General features: G+C 44.5%; 1 protein-coding gene across 1 annotated transcript in view; it reads left to right on the top strand.

The window, feature by feature from the left end:
- Positions 1-2549: 2549 nt before the first annotated feature.
- The window catches only part of LOC137332207 (glutamine--fructose-6-phosphate aminotransferase [isomerizing] 2-like), a 76712-nt gene continuing 57947 nt past the window's right edge, over positions 2550-21314 (top strand). Inside the window, exons 1-2 of the mRNA XM_067995903.1 lie at positions 2550-2586; positions 20087-20194. Coding sequence (XP_067852004.1) covers positions 2550-2586; positions 20087-20194 — 145 coding nt within the window. The remainder of the gene's footprint in view (positions 2587-20086; positions 20195-21314) is intronic.

Here is a 21314-nt window from a genome sequence, read left to right as displayed (position 1 = left end):
GCAGCACATTCAGGCTAATGTTGATGATTCAAAAATATTTCCACAAACAAATAAACCAGGGTGCTGGGACCACTGGTTTTTGAATGTTATACACACACCTGTGGTGTTCCTTGCTAACATTGTTCTTTAACGCAGTCGGTTCATTAGAAAATGAAGGGGTGGATTATTGGGTGTCAACAGCTCTTAAAGGACTTCTGGTCACACTTAAAGCTGTTCTGCAGTTGGGGCAAAACTTGGCCAGAGGCTGGCAAGGGGGGAGAATTGTCCTATTAGGTGAGACAGCTTTCGGAGTCCTGCAGGAGATCGTTCGAAGAAGGGCTACTCTTTTGGAGGTGAAGGCCACTCTGCAATAGAAAGCAGCACCAGAATAGCATGGATGGAGGTGACAGAGCAAGTGAATGCTATCTCAGCTGTAGCCCAAACTGGAAGCAGGTGAGAATCGGATTTGCTGGAGTATGCAAGATTGGCAAGGCAAATGTGCTAATACGTGACTTAATTGTAAAATGTTGGCATACAATGCATCTTAACTACATTTCGCCTCTAAACTTGATGCATCATCACAAAGGGAGAATGCAGTGCACTTTCCCAACAGTTCAGCTTTCTAAATACACAGGTACATTTATTTTGTTCCTGGGCATTGTGTAATATGAAAGTGTTGACCGTGTGACCCATTAAATGTGCCTTGCAACAAGCACCAGGTACACTTCCAGCCCAAGGAACTTGAATTCTGCCCAGTACAGAACTGGTGTCCAGGCTCCAAACATGTGGGGCACTTCTTGGTCAGGTATCCAGCAATATGCACTCCATAGGCATCGGGCCTCAGCGTCCCATTATGCAGGCAGCCAGTACCCAATACACAGCAGCACCACAGGCACTGAAGATCACATTATCAGCCCCTATGACAGGTCCATTTCAAAATCATTGTTGAATAAGAAGTAAAACCATCATCTGTGCATGCTTGCTTCCACATACCTTTTGTTCATGGAAAACAGTAGTTTCAATTGTCAAGAGCATTTGGAATTTTACCCTGAATGATTCTTGGTAAAAATGTCATTCTTTTTCTCCCTGTTTCTCTTATTCCCTCTTTCCCTTTCACGAATTCCATTCTTTCTCTCATTTCCTTTTCTATCCTATCACATTTCCTCTTTTCCTCTCCCTCTTTCCCTGTCTCTCTTGTTCCCTCTTCCTTTATCTCTCATATTTATCACTTTCTCATTTCCTTTTTCCATCTCAATCTGTCACTTTATCATTCACTTATTCCCCCTCCTTTATTTCACCATGTTTTTCTCGTTTCCTCTTTGCCTTTCTTTCTCTTCTCTATTCTCCTTTTTCTCATCCATCTTTTCCTACCTCGTGTTCATTCTCTCCCTATTATTGTTTCCTCTCTCCCTGTACCCATATCATTTCATTTCTCCCTATTCCCATCTCATTCACTCTCATTCCCCTTTGTTTTTTCTCATTCTCCTCTCTAAATCTCTCACTCCCTCTCTCTATCTCGTTAATTCCAGTCTACAGTTTTTGTTTTTTATGAACTGATTTCTAATAAGACATCTCCAGTTACTAAACCTCTCCCTCACTCATAGCTGATTCTACTATTTGTCATGAGAATGGATATGGATTGCAAAATCCCATTTTTCCAAGAATAGCCCAATTTCTTCAAAAGACAAATGCATTATTTATTTTAGTTGCATTTGTTTTTGAAGTTCAGAGCTTCAGCCTAATCTAATTTCACCTCCCTTACCCCAAAACAACTCTTTTCCACAAGAGCTTTTTTTTTCAGAATACTAAATCCATGCCCATCTTTCTCGCTCCATGTTTGAATCTCTCCAGTCATATTTCCACCCCTGCTACAGCACTGAAACTATCCTAATCAAAGCCATAAATGACATCTTCTGTGAGTGTGACCATGCTACTCCTGGACTTCTCTGCAACTTTTGAAACGGTGGTTCACACCTTCCTCATCCAAAGCTACTCCTCTGTTGTCCAGGGACTGTCCTTGCTTGGTTCCATTCTTACCTGTCCAGTCATGGCTAGAGCATCTTGAGCAATTGCTTCCCTTCCCATTGTTGCTGTAACCTCTGCAGTCCTCCAAGGATCCATCTTTGATTCTCCCCCCCACTCCTCTTCAACTACATTCTGCCCCTTGGCGACATTATCCAAAAACGTGGGGTCAGCTTGCACATGTACGCTCATGACACCCAGCTCTACCTCTTCACCACCTCTCTCAACCTTTCCATTACCCTTGTGCTTTTCCAACATCCAGTTTTGGATGAGCTGCAGATTCCTCCTGTTCAACATTGAGAAGATAAAAGTCATCGCCTTCAGCGCCTGCCACAAACTCATGCCATATAAGGGAGAAAAGCTAAACAGTTGGGAATTTAAAATTGTAGTTGTAAATGAGGAGTTTTTTTTGATGAGTGGACACAGAAGGCAGTGAGGTTTGAAGGGGGTAGAGGGATGTGAGTGGTGAGGGATACAAATCTGTGATCGAGACAATGGGATGACAGGAGGGCAGTGAAATCAAAGGAGAGAGGGCAAGGAGAGTTGAGATGGCGATTCAAATCACCGTGGATGAGGAGTTGCTCAGTACCGAAGGAGGAAAGGAGTGAGGATATCTCAGGGAGAAACGGGATGGAGCTTGTGGTGGTCAGTACAGAATGAGGATTTTAAAGGAGAGGTGAGAGGGATGGAACAAGTTGTGGTGCTCTAAGGGGAAGGTGCCAGAGACCAAGTTTTGATTTGGCGATGAGGGCCACACTGCCACCATGACAGTTTCAGCAGGGCAGGTGGTGGAATGTATAAGCAGGTGAGCAGGCCTCAGTAAGGGGCAATATGTCACCACCTGTAAGCTAAGTTTCTGTCAAAGCATGATATCAATGTAATCATCCACAATAAGGTTGTGGCCCTTCTAACCAATTTTTAATCCAATTTGCTTTCCTCCCCCATATTCCATACTTCTTAATCTTCTCTAGTAATCTTCCATGTGGTATCTTGTCAAAGGCTTTCTTAAATTCCGTGTACATTACATCTACCATGTCTGTTACCTCATCACAGAATTCTCTGAAGTTTGTCAAGTATGATTGTCCCTTTTCAAATCTCTGCTGACTACTATTTTCTATTTTATCTAGATATGTGGTAATTTCATCCTCAATTAAAGGGTATGGAGAAATGGCAGTTCAATGATACTAAGTGTATAGGTTTTGAAGAGAACCTGCAAAGGCTTAATGGGCCAATTGGTCTTCTTTCTGTGTTGTAAAATTCTATAATGGCTTTCATTTATGGCAGGAGCTCATGACTATGAGTATATTTTATATACTGATCCAGTTATTCTTCCAGTCCTTTTTGGAAAAGTTCAGAGAAACGAATCCATAGACTACACCAGAAGCAGACAGAACAGACTATTATAGTCCAACGGCAGTGAGCTAATGAGAGAATGATGTAGAAAGAACAAAAAAAAGTGGATAGACAAAAAGAGTGGTTGGTCTTGAGTTACAAAATTCAATACTGTTCACTGCAACAATCATTTTAGAATTTTTAAACCATAAGAATTTCATATTTGCTTGCCTTACAACTGAGGAGATGCTGTTTAAAATTGGTAATTGATCATTTGTACTTGCATAAGAACATAAGAAATAGGAGCAGGAGTAGGCCAATCGGCCCCTCGAGCCTGCTCCGCCATTCAATAAGATCATGGCTGATCTGATCCTCACCTCAAATTTAAATTCATGTCCAATTTCCTGCCCGCTCCCCGTAACCCCTAATTCCCTTTACTTGACAGGTTCTTGTTTTTCAACAACAGTGTTTATGAACCTTAACTTCAAAGAGGCTTGAATCTAGATGAACTTATCCAGAACTGTCAACATTTGAGGAAATGTTTGAAGAAATTTATGATCAAACACCTATGACAGATCTCAACCCTATTTAAATACATTGAGCTGTGTATATTTTAAAAAGTGGTATTTTTCAAAATGGGTCGTATATTTACACCAAAAAAGTGAATCTCATTCCAAAAGGATTGAGGCTTAGCCGGCCCTTTATACATGATCTAACTGTGGGATTCTAGTGCGCACACTCATTTCTGCCCAAAAGAAAATCCAGAGGGAATTTAAAATATCCTTTTCCAGACCCTTCTAAACACATTCATGACAGGAAATCTAACATTTTTGGAACAATATTTTGACTGTACATTTGATTTTTACAGGCAATCTACTCAAGGCATTTCACTGAAATCAAAACATTTATACTGTTATTATTCTAAATACTTTGCTTGTATCTTCCTTCCCTGTCTAATCAGTTATAATTCTGAATGGAAAAAGTGACCCTCACTGAAAATGAACCCGATTTGACGAGTATGTCTCGTACCTGCCACTGATGCAGCTAGTTACAGGAATGCCTTTTACTTCTCACCGCCATTAACTTACTAAACCTCAAAGTAAAGTAACTGATTATTTGGGATGGATCAATGCCGTCACTGTCGCTAATTCGAATACCTGTGTATACACCTAGACCTGCCGGGCTGAGGATGGCAACCCCACCCAGACCTGTCCGCCTGAGGATGACGACCCCACCCAGACCTGTCCGCCTGAGGCTGGCGACCCCACCCAGAACCTGTCCGCCTGAGGCTGGCGACCCCACCCAGAACCTGTCCGCCTGAGGCTGGCGACCCCACCCAGAACCTGTCCGCCTGAGGCTGGCGACCCCACCCAGAACCTGTCCGCCTGAGGCTGGCGACCCCACCCAGAACCTGTCCGCCTGAGGCTGGCGACCCCACCCAGAACCTGTCCGCCTGAGGCTGGCGACCCCACCCAGAACCTGTCCGCCTGAGGCTGGCGACCCCACCCAGAACCTGTCCGCCTGAGGCTGGCGACCCCACCCAGAACCTGTCCGCCTGAGGCTGGCGACCCCACCCAGAACCTGTCCGCCTGAGGCTGGCGACCCCACCCAGAACCTGTCCGCCTGAGGCTGGCGACCCCACCCAGAACCTGTCCGCCTGAGGCTGGCGACCCCACCCAGGCTTGTTGGGTGCGGCCCTGCCTGCCTAGCAACCGAGCGCCAATCAGCGGCGAGGATATTAGACGAGCAGCATGCGCGCCGTTTCCCTCAGAGGATCGGGGAGGCAGGTAACGTGTTCAGTGAGAGCCACACGCGCAGAAAGTCACGCAGACACTGATCGAAGCCATTTGGACAGTTTCTTGAGTTTCGGAGTTGTTTCTATCACGATGTGCGGTAAGAAAAAAAACATTAAAATGTTGTGGACGGGAGATTCTTTCCATGGCACCTCGATGATGAGTCTCCCACCTCTCCCTGTTTGTTTTCTTGGTTACTTTGTAGTACTTGAATTCTCCTTTGAAATATGTTCACTCCTGCTTTTAGCCACTGTCTTGTACCCTTAAGTGTTTTTGTACGGAAAACCTGAAAGCCCAGAGCAAAAAGTACTGTATGGTGGATGTTATTCGTGGCAGCGCTTTTTTAGCTGGGACGTTTCGTATTTTTAAGAGATTGCAGCGGTAGAGTTTCCAACTAGAGCTGATAATTCTGATCTGGTAATTAGAGCTGTATTTGCCTGGGCAGACAATTGAAATCAGTGGGGGCTTCTCTTCCCCCTCAGAAAAGAAGTGAAATACATTGCAAGCCTGTTGAAATGAATAGAGCTCGGGTAACTTTTTTAAACAGTAAAACGGGGATTAATAGGTTGTGTAACTTTCCAAAAAGCAGGTTCTGTGAAAGATGTGAATGAGGGACTTTTTAAAAAAAAGTTTCTCTCTAAGCAGCTGCAGAGCTTTTCTAAATAAACGTTACAAAAGTACATTTAACTTGGGCCCAAACCACCTTAACTATAGGGCCATTGTTTTATAGGTTTTCTTGTGTCAAATATAGTACTATATGAATAACTTTTGAAATATGGAAATCTATATTACTTTAGTGTAGTTTAAGGTCTGATTTAAACTTTAACTGCCATGTCAAGACCAGTTTTAAGTATCAATCTCTATATAGGCATATTTCTGTCATGTGTTTTAAATTAATGACTTCTAGTACTGTCTGCAAACTTTTTTCAAGGATATTAGAATAGAATCACAGAATCATAGAAGTTTACAACATGAAAACAGGCCCTTCGGCCCAACATGTCCATGTCGCCCAGTTTATACCACTAAGCTAGTCCCAATTGCCTGCACTTGGCTCATATCCCTCTATACCCATCTTACCCATGTAACTGTCCAACTGTCCATATTGTCTTCTATTATCATCAGTTTTCTAACCCCAGTATTAATTTATTAAAAAGAACAATTTTTTGACTGTACATTTGATTTTTACAGTCAGTGCACTCAAGACAGTTCACTGAAATCAAAACGTTTATATTGTTATTATTCTAAATACTTTGCCTGTATCTTCCTTCCCTGTCCAATCAGCTATAATTCTGAATGGAAAAAGTGACCCTCACTGAAAATAAATCGGATTTGACGAGTGCTTTTCATGTCCTCAGGATGTCCCAAAGTGCTTCACAGAATTACCTTTCAAGTGCAGTTACTGTTGTTACATGGGAAACACAACAGCCAGCTTGCATACAGCAAGATTCTAGAGAAAGCAAATGAGACAAGTGACCAGATAATCTGTTTTGGTGTTGGTTGAAGGATGAATGTTGACCAAAACACTGGCGTTATATGAAATTTTAGATTTGAAGTAGGATTAATTTATCTCTCCCCAGGAAACTGCCATTTATTTTATTAAGTATTGTACTTCTGAGAGCTATAAAATTTTGGGAATTATATTTAAAATATTTTGTACGGTGCACTCTTCCTGTTCACACATCTTACTTCCATTTGTCATAATTTTTGGTTGCCTTTTGTGTCAACATTTCCATTGTAAATTGCTGTCAACATTTAGCATTCAGTTTTGCTATGTTAACCATCACAGTGTAGTTGCAGGGTCTGGCTTCTAGACGGCTGTGTGGAATAACAAGGAACAGGAATTGGCCATTCAGCTCCTCGAGCCTTCTCCGCCATTCAATTAAATCATGACTGATCTGTATCTTAACTCCATTTACCCGCCTTGGTTCCATATCCCTTAATATCCTCACCTAACAATCTATCAATCTCAATTTTTAAATTTTCAATTGACCTAGCCTCAACAGCTTTTTGGGGGAGAGAGAGTTCCAGATTTCCACTACCCTTTGCATGAAGGAGAGCTTCCTGACATCACCCCTAAACAGCCTAGCTGTAATTTTAAGCTTATGCACCCTTGTTCTGGACTACATTAGAACATAAGAAATAGGAGCAGGAGTAGACCATACGGCCCCTCGAGCCTGCTCCGCCATTCAATAAGATCATGGCTGACCTTCCACCTCAACTCCACTTTCCCGCCCTATCTCCATATCCCTTGATTCCCTTCGTGTCCAAAAATCTATCAATCTCAGCCTTGAATATACTCAATGACTGAGCATCCACAGCCCTCTGGGGTAGAGAATTCCAAAGATTCACAACCTTCTGAGTGAAGACTCCCCCACCAGAGGAAATCGTTTCTCTCTCTCTACTCTATCAAATCTTTCAATCATCTTAAACTCCTCAATTAGATCATCCCCTAATCATCTATATTCGAGGGAACACAAGCCTAGTCTATGCAACCTGTCCTCATAATTTAACCCTCAAAGCCCGGTATCATTTTGGTGAGTCAGCGCTGCACGCCATCCAAGGCCAATAGATCCTTCCTGAGGTGCAGTTCCCAGAACTGAACACAGTACTCCAGATGCAGTCCTACCAGAGCACTGTACAGCTGTAGCATAACTTCCACCCCTTTGTCTTCCAGTCCCCTTGAGATGAAGGCTAACATTGCATTAGCCTTTATAATTATGTTTTGTACCTGTCCACTAGTTTTTAGTGATTTCTGTACATGGACCCCTAAATCTCTCTGCTCCTCCACAGTCCCTAGCTTCTTACCATTTAGAAAATACTTAGATCTATTTACCGTGGCATCCTATTTAACCCTGAGCTGAGGTTCTGACCCCATATCCTCTCCATCACTAAAATCGCCGGACTTGCCTCAGCTCATCTGCTGCTGAAACCCTCATCTATGCCTTTGTTACCTCTAGACTCGACTATTCCAATGCTCTCTTGGCTGGCCTCCCACCTTGCACCCTCTGTTAACTTGAGCTCATCCAAAACTCTGCTGCTCGCTGCCCGTATCCTAACTAGCACCAAGTCCCGTTCACCCACCACCCCTGTGCTTGCTGACCTACTTTGGCTCCCGATCCGGGAACGCCTAGATTTTAAAGTTCTCATTCTTGTTTTCAAATCCCTCCATGGCCTTGCCTCTCCCTATCTCTCTAACCTCCTACAACCCTCTTGAGATCTCTGCACTCCTCCAATTCTGGCCTCTCGCGCATCCCCAATTTACTTCGCTCCACCATTGGTGGCCATGCCTTCAGCTGTCTAGACCCTAAGCTCTGGAATTCCTTCCGACTCTACCCTTCTCTCTCCTTTAAGATGCACCTTTGAACCTACTCCTTTGACCAAGCTTTTGGTCACCTATCCTAATATCTCTTTACGTGGCTCAGTGTCAAATTTTGTTTGATAGTCCTGTGAAGTGCCTTGGGATCTTTTACTACGTTAAAGGCGCTATATAAATGCAAGTTGTTGTTCTTGGGTCCAAAGTGGATGACCTCGCCCATCCCACATTGAACCACATTTGCCACAGTTTTGCCCACTCACTTAAGCTATCAATGTCCTTTATCAACTTTCTGCTCCCATCTACATTACTCACCTAACTTGGTGGCATCAGCAAACAGATATACGGCTCTCTATCCCTTCATCCAGCCCAAGTTTCTGAGGTCTCCCAACCCATTGTGTGTTATATATTTTAGCAGAAGTTCATATAATAATGTTGAGCAGCTTTTTTTCTCAATTCTTTCCCCCCTGCCTCCGCCCCCCCCAACCCATCCCAAATTAGTGATGTACTTTGAAAAGACTAGAGTCCTTTTAATTCTGACATAATGCTGGAAATTTACAGAAGTTCAATCAGCACCTGAAAAGAAGGTTGACATTGTTGATGGAAACCTTAGTTAGGACTGAGGTTTTGCATGTTGCAAGTGCTCTGAGGGAAGGGGGAGCAATTGCTGTTTTAGTTCCTGCCTTATGGCTTTAAATTGTATAATAAAAAAATGAACTTTAGGCTGGTGTTGGAGAAATAATGTCTGGATTTCATTTGTTAGACATTATTAGTCATACAATATGGTATCCTGTTGTTCTACAAAAAGTTAACTGAACTTTTGACTGGTGATGGAGAAATAAATGTCTGTTTCTTTTAATCTTAATTGGTTATGCATTTAATTGAACGCGTTGATCGGAAGTAAAGATGACTTCAGCTTCACTCACTCAAATGACCCTTAATGTAATTTTAGTGATGTTGGAGTTTTCTGAGACGCTCTGCCAATAGATTTGGCCAATTGTATGATTTTTAAATTTTAAAATGCCAGTAGACTCAAATGATTTAGGACTGAAGACTGTTTGTATTGTACTAATATAGAATTCGCTATTCTTAATAATTGATGTTAATGGGTATAGTTTTCAGTGAGTAACGTTTGTAAATTAATGAATACTGGTTTTATTTTTTAAGCTGTTGGAATAATCCTCTAATTTTTTCACTGAATTGTAATCTTTATGAAATGCTATCTAGCTGATTTTTGAGGATTTCTATTATTTTTAAATATATGTACGTATGTATGTGTGTGTGTATGTATAAATGTAGATAGAAACTCAGAACTTCAGAATTAGGAAACATCAATTCCTATCATAAAGTTAGGCATCATTTAACAACTGAGAGGGAATGAAGGTGATTTGTTCTTAGGCCACTGCCAGTGATGCCCTGTAACTGGCAGTGGAAAGGGTTGTGGGGACAATGTGAGGTAACAGTCATGTGCTTTTTGGTTGATTCTCAAATTTTATTCTGCAATAACCAATTTATGCCTAATCTAAACCCTAGTCTTACTGTCAGTAAGCTTGGGCACTTTTGGACAGTTGTAAGTTGCCTATTTTAGGCAAAAGTAATAGTTTTAAATTTGGAACATGAAGATGCCGCTATTATAGCCTAGCATCTGCAGCATGAGAAAGTTTAGTGTACTGAATGCAAGGTATGTTTGACTTCAGTCCAGGAAATGTTAATTTTGCCTTTTGGCAGCCCATTTTGAGAAAAACTGTCTGAGAAGTGGTCTCTAGTGACTGGTGAGCCTTATGGTTTGCATGTGCAGGAGCAAAATGAGGGTTTGCTTGAAAATGAAACTTTAGCCAGTCAAAGAATAAAGGGAGCATTGTGAAAGCAATATGAAGGAGGCCTCAATTTTTTTTGGTCACAAATACTCAGTAAATTCACAGTATTTCTTGTTTTGGTGATTATTTTATGTAAAAGTTAGCACTGGTTAGCATGTGCTGGTTTATTATTTGCTACCATTGCAATATTTCAAATTAAAATATATCAGCAGTTATTAATCAGCTGGACCTGAACTAAAGTAATCCCTATTTGAAGCAGCAAGTGAATAATGATGACCAAATGTTTTTAAAAAAAAATATTCTTGTGCCTCTGTCACTCACTGGATGAATGCGGACATTTTGCATGAGGGGAACAGTAGGATGATTTGAATGCAAGGCATTGTCCCCAACTATTTAATACAGAAGATACCAGTTTGAAACTCCTGCAATAACTTTTTGGCTAACAGGTATTTTTATGTAAGGAATCTTACAACACCAGGTTATAGTCCAACAGTTTTATTTGAAAATCACAAGCTTTCGGAGGCTTTCTCCTTCATCAGGTGTGTGTGGGATTCCATGGAAGGTACCGCATATATAGTCAGAAAACAATGCCTGGTGATTACAGATAATCTTTCCAACTGCCCGTTGTCAAGGCAATCAAAGTGTTCAGACAGAGAGACATTACATACAGGACTACTGCATATACAAACGGTCAGAACCCAAAGACAGAGAGAGAGAGAGAGAGAAACATCCGAAAGGAAGAGAAAGAGAGAGAATGACCAGTTGTATTAAAAACATAACTTTCTTTCGCTGGTGGGGTTACGTGTAGCGTGACATGAACCAAGATCCCGGTTGAGTCCGTCCTCACGGGTGCGGAACTTGGCTATCAATTTCTGCTCGACGATTTTGCGTTGTCGTGTGTCTCGAAAGCCGCCTTGGAGAACGCTTACCCGAAGATCGGTGGCTGAATGTCCTTGACTGCTGAAGTGTTCCCCGACTGGGAGGGAACCCTCCTGCCTGGCGATTGTTGCGCGGTGTCCGTTCATCCGTTGTCGCAGTGTCTGCATGGTCTCGCCAATGTACCATGCTCCAGGGCATCCTTTCCTGCAACGTATGAGGTAGACAACGTTGGCCAAGTCACAGGAGTATGAACCATGCACCTGGTGGGTGGTGTCCTCTTGTGTGATGGTGGCATCTGTGTCGATGATCTGGCATGTCTTGCAGAGGTTGCCGTGGCAGGGTTGTGTGGTGTCGTGGACGCTGTTCTCCTGAAAGCTGGGTAATTTGCTGCGAACGATGGTCTGTTTGAGGTTGGGTGGCTGATGAAGGCGAGTAGTGGAGGCGTGGGGATGGCCTTAGCAAGGTGTTTGTCGTCATCGATGACATGTTGAAGGCTGTGGAGAACATGGCGTAGTTTCTCCGCTCCGGGGAAGTACTGGACGACAAAGGGTACTCTGTTGGTTGCGTCCCGTGTTAGTCTTCTGAGGAGGTCTATGCGATTTTTTGCTGTGGCCCGTCGGAACTGTCGATCGACGAGTCGAGCGTCTTATCCCGTTCTTACGAGGGCGTCTTTCAGCGTCTGTAGGTGTCCATTGCGTTCCTCCTCGTCTGAGCAGATCCTGTGTATTCGCAGGGCCTGTCCATTGGGGATGGCCTCTTTGACGTGGTTAGGGTGGAAGCTGGAAAAGTGGAGCATCGTGAGATTGTCCGTGGGCTTGCGGTAGAGTGAGGTGCTGAGGTGCCCGTCTTTGATGGAGATTCGTGTGTCCAAGAAAGAAACCGATTCTGAGGAGTAGTCCATGGTGAGTTTGATGGTGGGATGGAACTTGTTGATGTTATCGTGTAGTCTCTTCAGTGATTCTTCGCTGTGGGTCCAGAGGAAGAAAATGTCGTCGATGTATCTGGTGTATAGCGTTGGTTGGAGGTCCTGTGCAGTGAAGAAGTCGTGCTCGAACTTGTGCATGAAAATGTTGCCGTATTGGGGTGCGAATTTGGTCCCCATGGCTGTTCCATGTGTTTGGGTAAAGAACTGGTTATCGAAGGTGAAGACATTGTGACCCAGGATGAAGTGGATGAGTTCTCGGATGGCGTCTGGAGATTGGCTGTTGTTGGTGTTGAGTACTGATGCTGTTGCAGCGATGCCGTCATCGTGGGGTATACTGGTGTAGAGTGCCGAGACGTCCATCGTGGTGAGAAGTGTTCCTGGTTCAACTGGTCCGTGGGTGCTGAGTTTTTGTAGGAAGTCTGTAGTGTCGCGACAGAAGCTGGGGGTTCCCTATACGATGGGTTTCAGGATGCCCTCAACGTATCCAGAGAGGTTCTCACACAGGGTTCCGTTGCCTGATACAATAGGACGTCTGGATGTGTTGGCTTTGAGTATCTTTGGGAGGCACTAGAAGTCTCCCACGCGAGGAGTACGTGGGATGAGAGTGCGTAGGATGCTTTGAAGGTCTGGATCGAAGGTCTTGATCAGTTTGTTGAGCTGGTGGGTGTGTTCTTTGGTCGGATCTGCGGGTAACCGTCTGTAGTGTTCCTGGTTGTCCAGTTGTCGGTATGCTTCTTTGCAATAGTCCGTTCTGTTCTGTATGACGATGGCTCCTCCTTTGTCCGCTGGTTTGATGACTATGTTGCGGTTGGTCTTGAGAGCGTCGATGGCGTTGCGTTGTGCTCGGGTGACATTCTGGACTGTCTTGTGAGTGCGGCTGATGAATCTGGCGTTGACGCATCTCCTGACAGCTTGAGCATACATGTCAAGCTTAGGGCAGCGACCCTCCGGAGGAGTCCGGTTTGACTCTTTCTTCTTCGGTTGCTGTACCGCGGATCCCTCTGTCTGCTGTTCCGGATCGCTGATTGTCTCATTGGGTTCGCTGCTGAAATCTTGGGATTTGTGGAAGAATTCCCGGAGCCTCATTCTCCTGATGAATTCCTCTGTGTCCGCCGCGAGACCAATGGGGTCCATTTTGGTGGTGGGGCAGAAATTGAGCCCTCGGCTGAGAACTTCGATTTCGTCTGGTTGAAGGGTGTGGTCGGACAAATTGACGATAGACTTCCCTGTGGTTGCAACCGTGGTACCGGGGAGGCTTGGTTGATGCTGGTGGTGATGCCGAGTTTCTCAAACTTCCTGCTCGGGACGCAACCAACAGAGTACCCTTCGTCGTCAAGTACTTCCCCGGAGCGGAGAAACTACGCCATGTTCTCCACAGCCTTCAACATGTCATCGATGACGACAAACACCTCGCTAAGGCCATCCCCACGCCTCCACTACTCGCCTTCATCAGCCACCCAACCTCAAACAGACCATCGTTCGCAGCAAATTACCCAGCTTTCAGGAGAACAGCGTCCACGACACCACACAACCCTGCCACGGCAACCTCTGCAAGACATGCCAGATCATCGACACAGATGCCACCATCACACGAGAGGACACCACCCACTATGTACATTGTTCATACTCCTGTGACTCGGCCAACGTTGCCTACCTCCTACGTTGCAGGAAAGGATGCCCCGGAGCATGGTACATTGGCGAGACCATGCAGACACTGCGACAATGGATGAACGGACACCACGCAACAATCGCCAGACAGGAGGGTTCCCTCCCAGTCGGGGAACACTTCAGCAGTCAAGGACATTAGCCACCGATCTTCAGGTAAGCATTCTCCAAGGTGGCTTCTGAGACACACGACGACGCAAAATCGTCGAGCAGAAATTGATAGCCAAGTTTGGCACCCATGAGGACGGCCTCAACCGGGATCTTGGGTTCATGTCACACTACACGTAACCCCACCAGCCAAAAAAAGAGTTATGTTTTTAATACAACTGGTCATTCTCTGTCTTTCTCTTCCTTTCTGATGTTTCTCTCTCTCTCTCTCTGTCTCTTTGGGTTCTGACCGTTTGTATATGCAGTAGTCCTGTATGTAATGTCTCTCTGTCTGAACACTTTGATTGCCTTGACAACGGGCAGTTGGAAAGATTATCTGTAATCACCAGGCATTGTTCTCTGACTATATATGTGGTAACCTTCATGGAATCCCACACTCACCTGACGAAGGAGAAAGCCTCCGAAAGCTTGTGATTTTCAAATAAAACTGTTGGACTATAACCTGGTGTTGTAAGATTCCTTACATTTGTCCACCCCAGTCCATCACCGGCATCTCCACATCGCAGGTATTTTTATGTTAGCATACATTGATCCCAAGATTTATTTACATTTTTACTTAAGTAAAATATTTTGTTATGTATGTGTTTATAATTATGGATATATAATGGGAGAAAATATTAAAGAGTACCAAAATATGAACAATTAAATGACATTGAACCACATAAGCATGGGCCAGGAGAATGGGTAACATGGGTAATAATAATAAACTAGTAATAGAGTAATTTAGATTTGTATCATGTGTCTAGTTACCAGTTCCAAGTGTGAAGTGTTTTATTTTGAGAGGATATGCTGTTCTTTTCGAGCATGCATCTTTCTCTTTTCACCTCCCCATTTGCACCATGATGTTCTCCTACAGTTGATTACCAAGAGACATTACGGCCAGCAGCTTGTATTTTTTTTAACTGAAAAATCTTAATGGCATTTCAAGAACATTTTGTGTAGGCCACATTAGAATTCATGGCTATTATTTTTTTAGTTCTTTTCAGCTTGCTTCCTTTTAGGAAAAAGAGATTGAATTATAGCACATTGCCCCCAGCTGTCAAACACCTATCCCTATACTAAAAAGTAAATGTTATGGGCCAATTACACTGCTCTTTTTGTTTGCGTGCAGGGGATTTCTTTTATTGTAAAAACTTTTAAAGTGTAGTGGCTTCCTAAGTAAAGATCTTTGGATAAGTTTGAGCAGGTATATGCAGAGCTCCACTTTGCCCAAGTACATAGCACTGCAGAGACAGCACTATAGCCCGACACTACAGCACTATAGCAAAATCTCTGCTGGGAGCACAGCTGGGATTGGCCTGGTAGCAAGGAGAGCTGGCCTTGCTGGACCAATGAGCACAAAAAGTTACGCAATTAACCAAGGATTGGGAAATTTGGTGAGGTAGCAGTAATTAGTTGCTGTTTGCCATTAAAAAGGGGGGTAAGAACATAAGAAATAGGAGCAGGAGTAGGCCATATGGCCCCTCGAGCCTCCTCCGCAATTCAGTCAGGTCATGGCTGATCTTCAACGTCAACTCCACTTTCCTGCCTGATCCCCATATTCTTTGATTCACCTAGAGTCCAAAAATTTATCTATCTCAGCACAGAATATACTCAATGACTCAGCATCCACTGCCCTCTGGGGTAGAGAAGTCCAAAGAATCACAACCCTCTGAGTAAAGAAATGCTTCCTCATCTCAGTCTTAAATGGCCGACCCCATATCCTGTGACGAAGCCCTCTAGTTCTCGACTCTCAAGCCAGGAGAAACAAACTCTCCGCTTCTACCTTATCAAGCCCCCTCAGAATCTTATATGTTTCAATGAGATCGCCTCTCATTCTTCTAAACTCCAGAGAGTATAGGCCCATTCTACTCAACCTCTCCTCATAGGACAACCCTCTCATCCCTGGAATCAATCTAGTGAACCTTTGTTGCACCACCTCTAAGGCAAGAATATCCTTCCTTAGATAAGGAGACCAAAACTGTATGCAGTACAATTTTTGATGGGGGGATAAAAACATCTGGGCAAAAAAAATCTGGCAAGCAAATGCAAGGATGTGAGGAAATATAGATAAAACTCTGCATTGGGGAGAATGCTTTGTAGGTTAGAGGTCCTGCTGCAGGAATTGCAGCAAAATAGGGTGCCCATAATTTGGCACAGAATTGAATACCAGAGATGAGAGATTTCAGTTATGAGGAGAGATTGAAGAAACTGGGGTTCGTTCCATTCGAACAAAGAGTATGGAGCTGTTCTGAATTGAAAGGTTTTGAGTTGGAGTTGGAAGTTGGAGAAAAACTATTTCCAGTGGTTGGGGAGTCAGTAACTGGAAAGCATAAATTTAAGATTATCACAAAAGGGAGAGGTTAGGAGAATTTTTTTTGCACAGTTAGGACATGAATGCCAGAAACAGAATTGTAAGCAGAATCCCTATTAGCGTTTAAATTGGGATAATTGTTTGGGAAAGACCAATTTTAAAAGTTTGAGGAAAGGGCAGGAGAATAGAATGAAGTGGAGAGCTCATTTGGATAACCAGCAGAAATGTATGATTGCTGGAATGGCTTCTTCCTATGCTGTGTAATTCTATGATTCTTCTTGAAAGTCCAAAATACCACGTAGAGAGATTGGTCAGGCTGTTAATTGGTAACTTCAATTTTTTTTTGTACCTGTATTTGAAAATGTATTCTTATATTTGCTTTCTGAGGCTGATTAAAGGCACAGGTTTACTTAATGAGTACAATTAATTTTATTACATGTTGTTGTGGGAAATCTATTGTGTGATTGTTTTAATAACTGGGTACGTGGTGGACGACCTGTTCGATACCTTTTTTAAAATTTGTTCATGGGATGTGGGCATCACTGGCAAAGCCAGCATTTATTGCCCAACCAAATTGCCCTTGAGAAGGTGGTGGTGGTGAGCCGCTGCCTTGAACCGCTGCAGTCCGTGTGGTGAAGGTTCTCCCACAGTGCTGTTAGGAAGGGAGTTCCAGGATTTTGACCCAGCGACGATGAAGGAACAGTGATATATTTCCAAGTCAAGATGGTGTGTGACTTAGAGGGGAATGTGCAGGTAGTGTTGTTCTCAAGTGCCTGCTGCCCTTGTCTTTCTAGGTGGTAGAGGTTGTGGGTTTGGGAGGTGCTGTCGAAGAAGCCTTGGCGAGTTGCTACGGTGCATCCTGTAATGCACACACTGCAGCCACGGTGGTGAAGGGAGTGAATGTTTAGGGTGGTGGATGGTGTGCCAATCAAGCTGGCTGCTTTGTCCTGGATGGTGTCGAGCTTGTTGTTGGAGCTGCACTCATCCAGGCAAGTGGAGAGTATTCCATCACACCTCCTGACTTGTGCCTTGTAGATGGTGGAAAGGCTTTGGGGAGTCAGGAGGTGAGTCAGTCGCTGCAGAATACCCAGCCTCTGACCTGCTCTTGTAGCCACAGTATTGGCTGGTCCAGTTAAGTTTCTGGTCAGTGGTGACCCCCAGGATGTTGATGGGGGATTCGGCGATGGTAATGCCGTTGAATGTCAAGGGGAGGTGGTTAGACACTCTCTTGTTGGAGATGGTCATTGCCTGGCACTTGTCTGGCACGAATGTTACTTGCCACTTATTAGCCCAAACCTGGATGTTGTCCAGGTCTTGCTGCATGCGGGCTCGGACTGCTTCATTCTCTGAGGGGTTGCGAATGGAACAGAACATTGTGCAATCATCAGCGAACATCCCCATTTCTGACCTTATGATGGAGGGAAGGTCATTGATGAAGCAGCTGAAGATGGTTGGGCCTAGGACACTGCCCTGAGGAACTCCTGCAGCAATATCCTGAGGCTGAGATGGTTGTCCTCCAACAACCACTACCATCTTCCTTTGTGCTAGATATGACTCCAGCCACTGGAGAGTTTTCCCCCTGATTCCCATTGACTTCAATTTTACTAGGGCTCCTTGGTGCCACACATGGCCAATGCTGCCTTGATGTCAAGGGCAGTCACTCTCACCTAACCTCTGGAATTCAGCTCTTTTGTCCATGTTTGGACCAAGGCTGTAATGAGGTCTGGAGCCGAGTGGTCCTGGCGGAACCCAAACTGAGCATCGTTGAGCAGATTATTGGTGAGTAAGTGGTGCTTGATAGCACTGTTGACGACACCTTCCATCGCTTTGCTGATGCTTGAGAGTAGACTGATCGGGAGGTAATTGGCCGGATTGGATTTGTCCTGCTTTTTGTGGACAGGACCTACCTGGGCAATTTTCCACATTGTCAGGTAGATGCCAGTGTTGTCGTTGTACTGGAACAGTTTGACTAGAGGCGCGGCTAGTTCTGGAGCACAAGTCTTCAGCACTACAGCCGGGATGTTGTCGGAGCCCATAGCCTTTGTTGTATCCAGTGCACGCAATCATTTCTTGTTATCGCGTGGAATTGAGTTGGCTGAAGACTGGCTTCTGTGATGGTGGGGATATCGAGAGGAGGCCAAGATGGATCATCGACCCGGCACTTCTGGCTGAAGATGGTTGCAAATGCTTCAGCCTTGTCTTTTGCACTCAAGTGCTGGGCTCTGCCATCATAGAGGATGGGGACATTTACAGAGCCTTCTCCTCCCTTTAGTTGTTTAATTTTCCACCACCATTCACAACTGGATGTGGCAGGACGGCAGAACTTTGATCTGATCCGTTAGTTGTGGAATCGCTTAGCTCTGTCTATAGCAAGTTGCTTCCACTGTTTGGCGTGCATGTAGTCTTGTGTTGAAGCTTCACCAGGTTGGCACCTCATTTTTAGGTACGCTTGGTGCTGCTCCTGGCATGCTCTTCTACACTCCTCATTGAACCAGGGTTGATCCCCTGGCTTGTTGGTAATGGTAGAGTGAGGAATATGCCGGGCCATGAGATTACAGATTGTGCTGGAATACAATTCTGCTGCTGCTGATGGCCCACAGCGCCTCATGGATTCCCAGTTTTGAGCTGCTAGATCTGTTCTGAATCTATCCCATTTAGCACATTGGTAGTGCCACACAACACGTTGGATGGTGTCCTCAGTGTGAAGACAGGACTTCATCTCCACAAAGACTGTGCAGTGGTCACTCCTACCAGTGCTGTCATGGATAGATGCCTCTGCGACAAGTGGATTGGTGAGGACGAGGTAAAGTAGGTTTTTCCCTCGTGTTGGTTCGCTCACCGCCTGCCGCTGACCTAGTCTGGCAGCTATGTCCCTCAGGACTCGGCCAGCTTGGTCAGTAGTGGTGCTACCGAGCCACCCTTGGTAATGGACGTTGAAGTCCCCACCCAGAGTACATTCTGTGCCCTTGCTACCCTCAGTGCTTCCTCCAAGCGGTGCTTTGCATGGAGGAGGACTGATTCATCAGCTGAGGGAGGGCGGTAGGTGGTAATCAGCAGGGGGTTTCCTTGCCCACGTTTGACCCGATGCCATGAGATTTCATGGGGTCTGGACTCAGCAGGTCGAGTAGCAGATGTGGAGGGAATAGACATGTTGACATTTCGGATATGGGCCCTTCATTAGAGCTGGAGGAGTTTTACAGAGAAGTATTATTTAATAAACAGAACAAAAGAAAGAAGAGGGAGTACACGCACACACACCTCCAACCCTGATTATCTCACCTGCTGCTGAAACCATCATCCGTGCTTTTGTTACCTCTAGACTTGACTATTTCATTGCTGTCCTGGCCAGCCTCCCATCTTCCACCCTCCGTAAACTTGAGCTCATCCAAAACTCGTATCCTGACTCGCACCAAGTCCCATTCACCCATCACCCCTGTGCTCGCTGACCTACACTGGCTCCCGGTCTGGCAACGCCTCGATTTTAAAATTCTCATCCTTGTTGTCAGATCCCTCCGTGGCTCGACCCTCCCTACCTCTTTAACCTTCTACAGCCCTCCGAGATCTCTGCGCTCCTCCAATTCTGGCCTCATGCTCATCCCCGATTTTAATCGCTCCTCCATTGGCGGCCGTGCCTTCAGCTGCCTAGGCGCTAAGCTCTGGAATTTCCTCCCTAAACCCCTCTACCTCGCTCTCCTTTTAAGAGGCACCTTAAAACCTACCTCTTTGACCAAGCTTTTGGTCACCTGTCCTAATATCTCCTTATGTGGCTCGGTGTGAAATTTTGTTTGATAACGCTCCTGTGAAGCGCCTTGGAACGTTTTACTGCGTTAAAGGCACTATATAAATGCAAGTTGTTGTTTGGTAAATCGGCAGTTTGAATAGCAAAATTGTATTTTGCAGGAATCTTTGCATACTTGAACTACAGAGTCCCTCGCACCCGGAAGGAGATCTTTGAGACCTTAATCAAAGGTCTTCAGAGACTTGAATACAGAGGGTATGATTCAGCAGGTAAATTCTCAAAATATATTAATGCAGTTTTGAATATGTTCTCTTGTATCGGGAAATATAGCAGAATACAATAAGTTTCAAGTCATAAATAAATTCTGTGTAATTACTTAGTGTACGAATTCATCAGCATCAGATACACATACGTAATAGCGAAGGACTGAAGCACATTATGTTCGCTGGGAAGTCTATTGCGTGACTGATGTAGTAACTGGGTATATAAGTGAACAACCCGTTCCATATATGCTGGGCAGGCTCAGCAGGTCAAGCAGCATCTATGGAGAGAATAAATATCTTGACATTCCAGGTGTGGGCCCTTCATTAGAGCTGGAGGATTTTACTGAGAAGTAGCGTTTAAACATAGGTCGCGGGTCTACCGTCACCACAATGGTAGCAATAACACATTCTGGTATTGCCACCGACCGGATGTGGGAGGACTAAAGATAAATAGAACAAAAAGAAGGGGGGGGGGGGAAACACATGCGCACGAACGTACCTCCAAACCAGATTAGCCTGCCTCCAATCCTGATTAGCCTTCTTCTACCTCCTCCCCAAGATACACAGACAGAATTGTGGACCAATTGTTTCAGCCTGCTAATGTCCCACTGAACTAATTTCCTTTTATCTTGACTCTTCCCTCTCCTCCTCCCTCTTTCCCCCCCCCCCCCCCCCCCCCCACCCTGCCCCATAGCTTGTCTAGTCCTTACCTACCTAAAATTACAATGCTTCTCACACCCATTGCTACTTGAATTTTTTTTCTGGCCCTAACTGTCTCTAATTCACTATGGATATACAGTCCCTCTACATCTCCATCACTCACCTGGACCATCTGTGAGCCCTGCATTTATTGCTCAAACACCAGCCTCATCCACCAATACTCTCATCTGCCTGGCTGAATGTGAACACTTTTTGTTCCAGTCCTACTCCTCCCTGACTTCTTTTACCATTATATCAATGATTGTGTTTCCTGAACTCACCCTAATCTATCTATCTCTAATGTAAGTAAATAAATAGATATATCTTTCTCCACTTTGCTCCCCTTTTTCAAGAGCCAACCCCCAACTTCCTGTTGGACAAGCAACAAAACAACAAAGAACTATATGTTGAAGGTCAATTGATTATG

The sequence above is a fragment of the Heptranchias perlo genome, chromosome 14 (genome assembly GCF_035084215.1).
Source record: "Heptranchias perlo isolate sHepPer1 chromosome 14, sHepPer1.hap1, whole genome shotgun sequence".
In the NCBI taxonomy this organism is placed as follows: Eukaryota; Metazoa; Chordata; class Chondrichthyes; order Hexanchiformes; family Hexanchidae; genus Heptranchias; species Heptranchias perlo.
The sequence above is the reverse complement of the archived record's forward strand: the minus strand, read 5'-3'. Positions and strand labels throughout refer to the sequence as shown.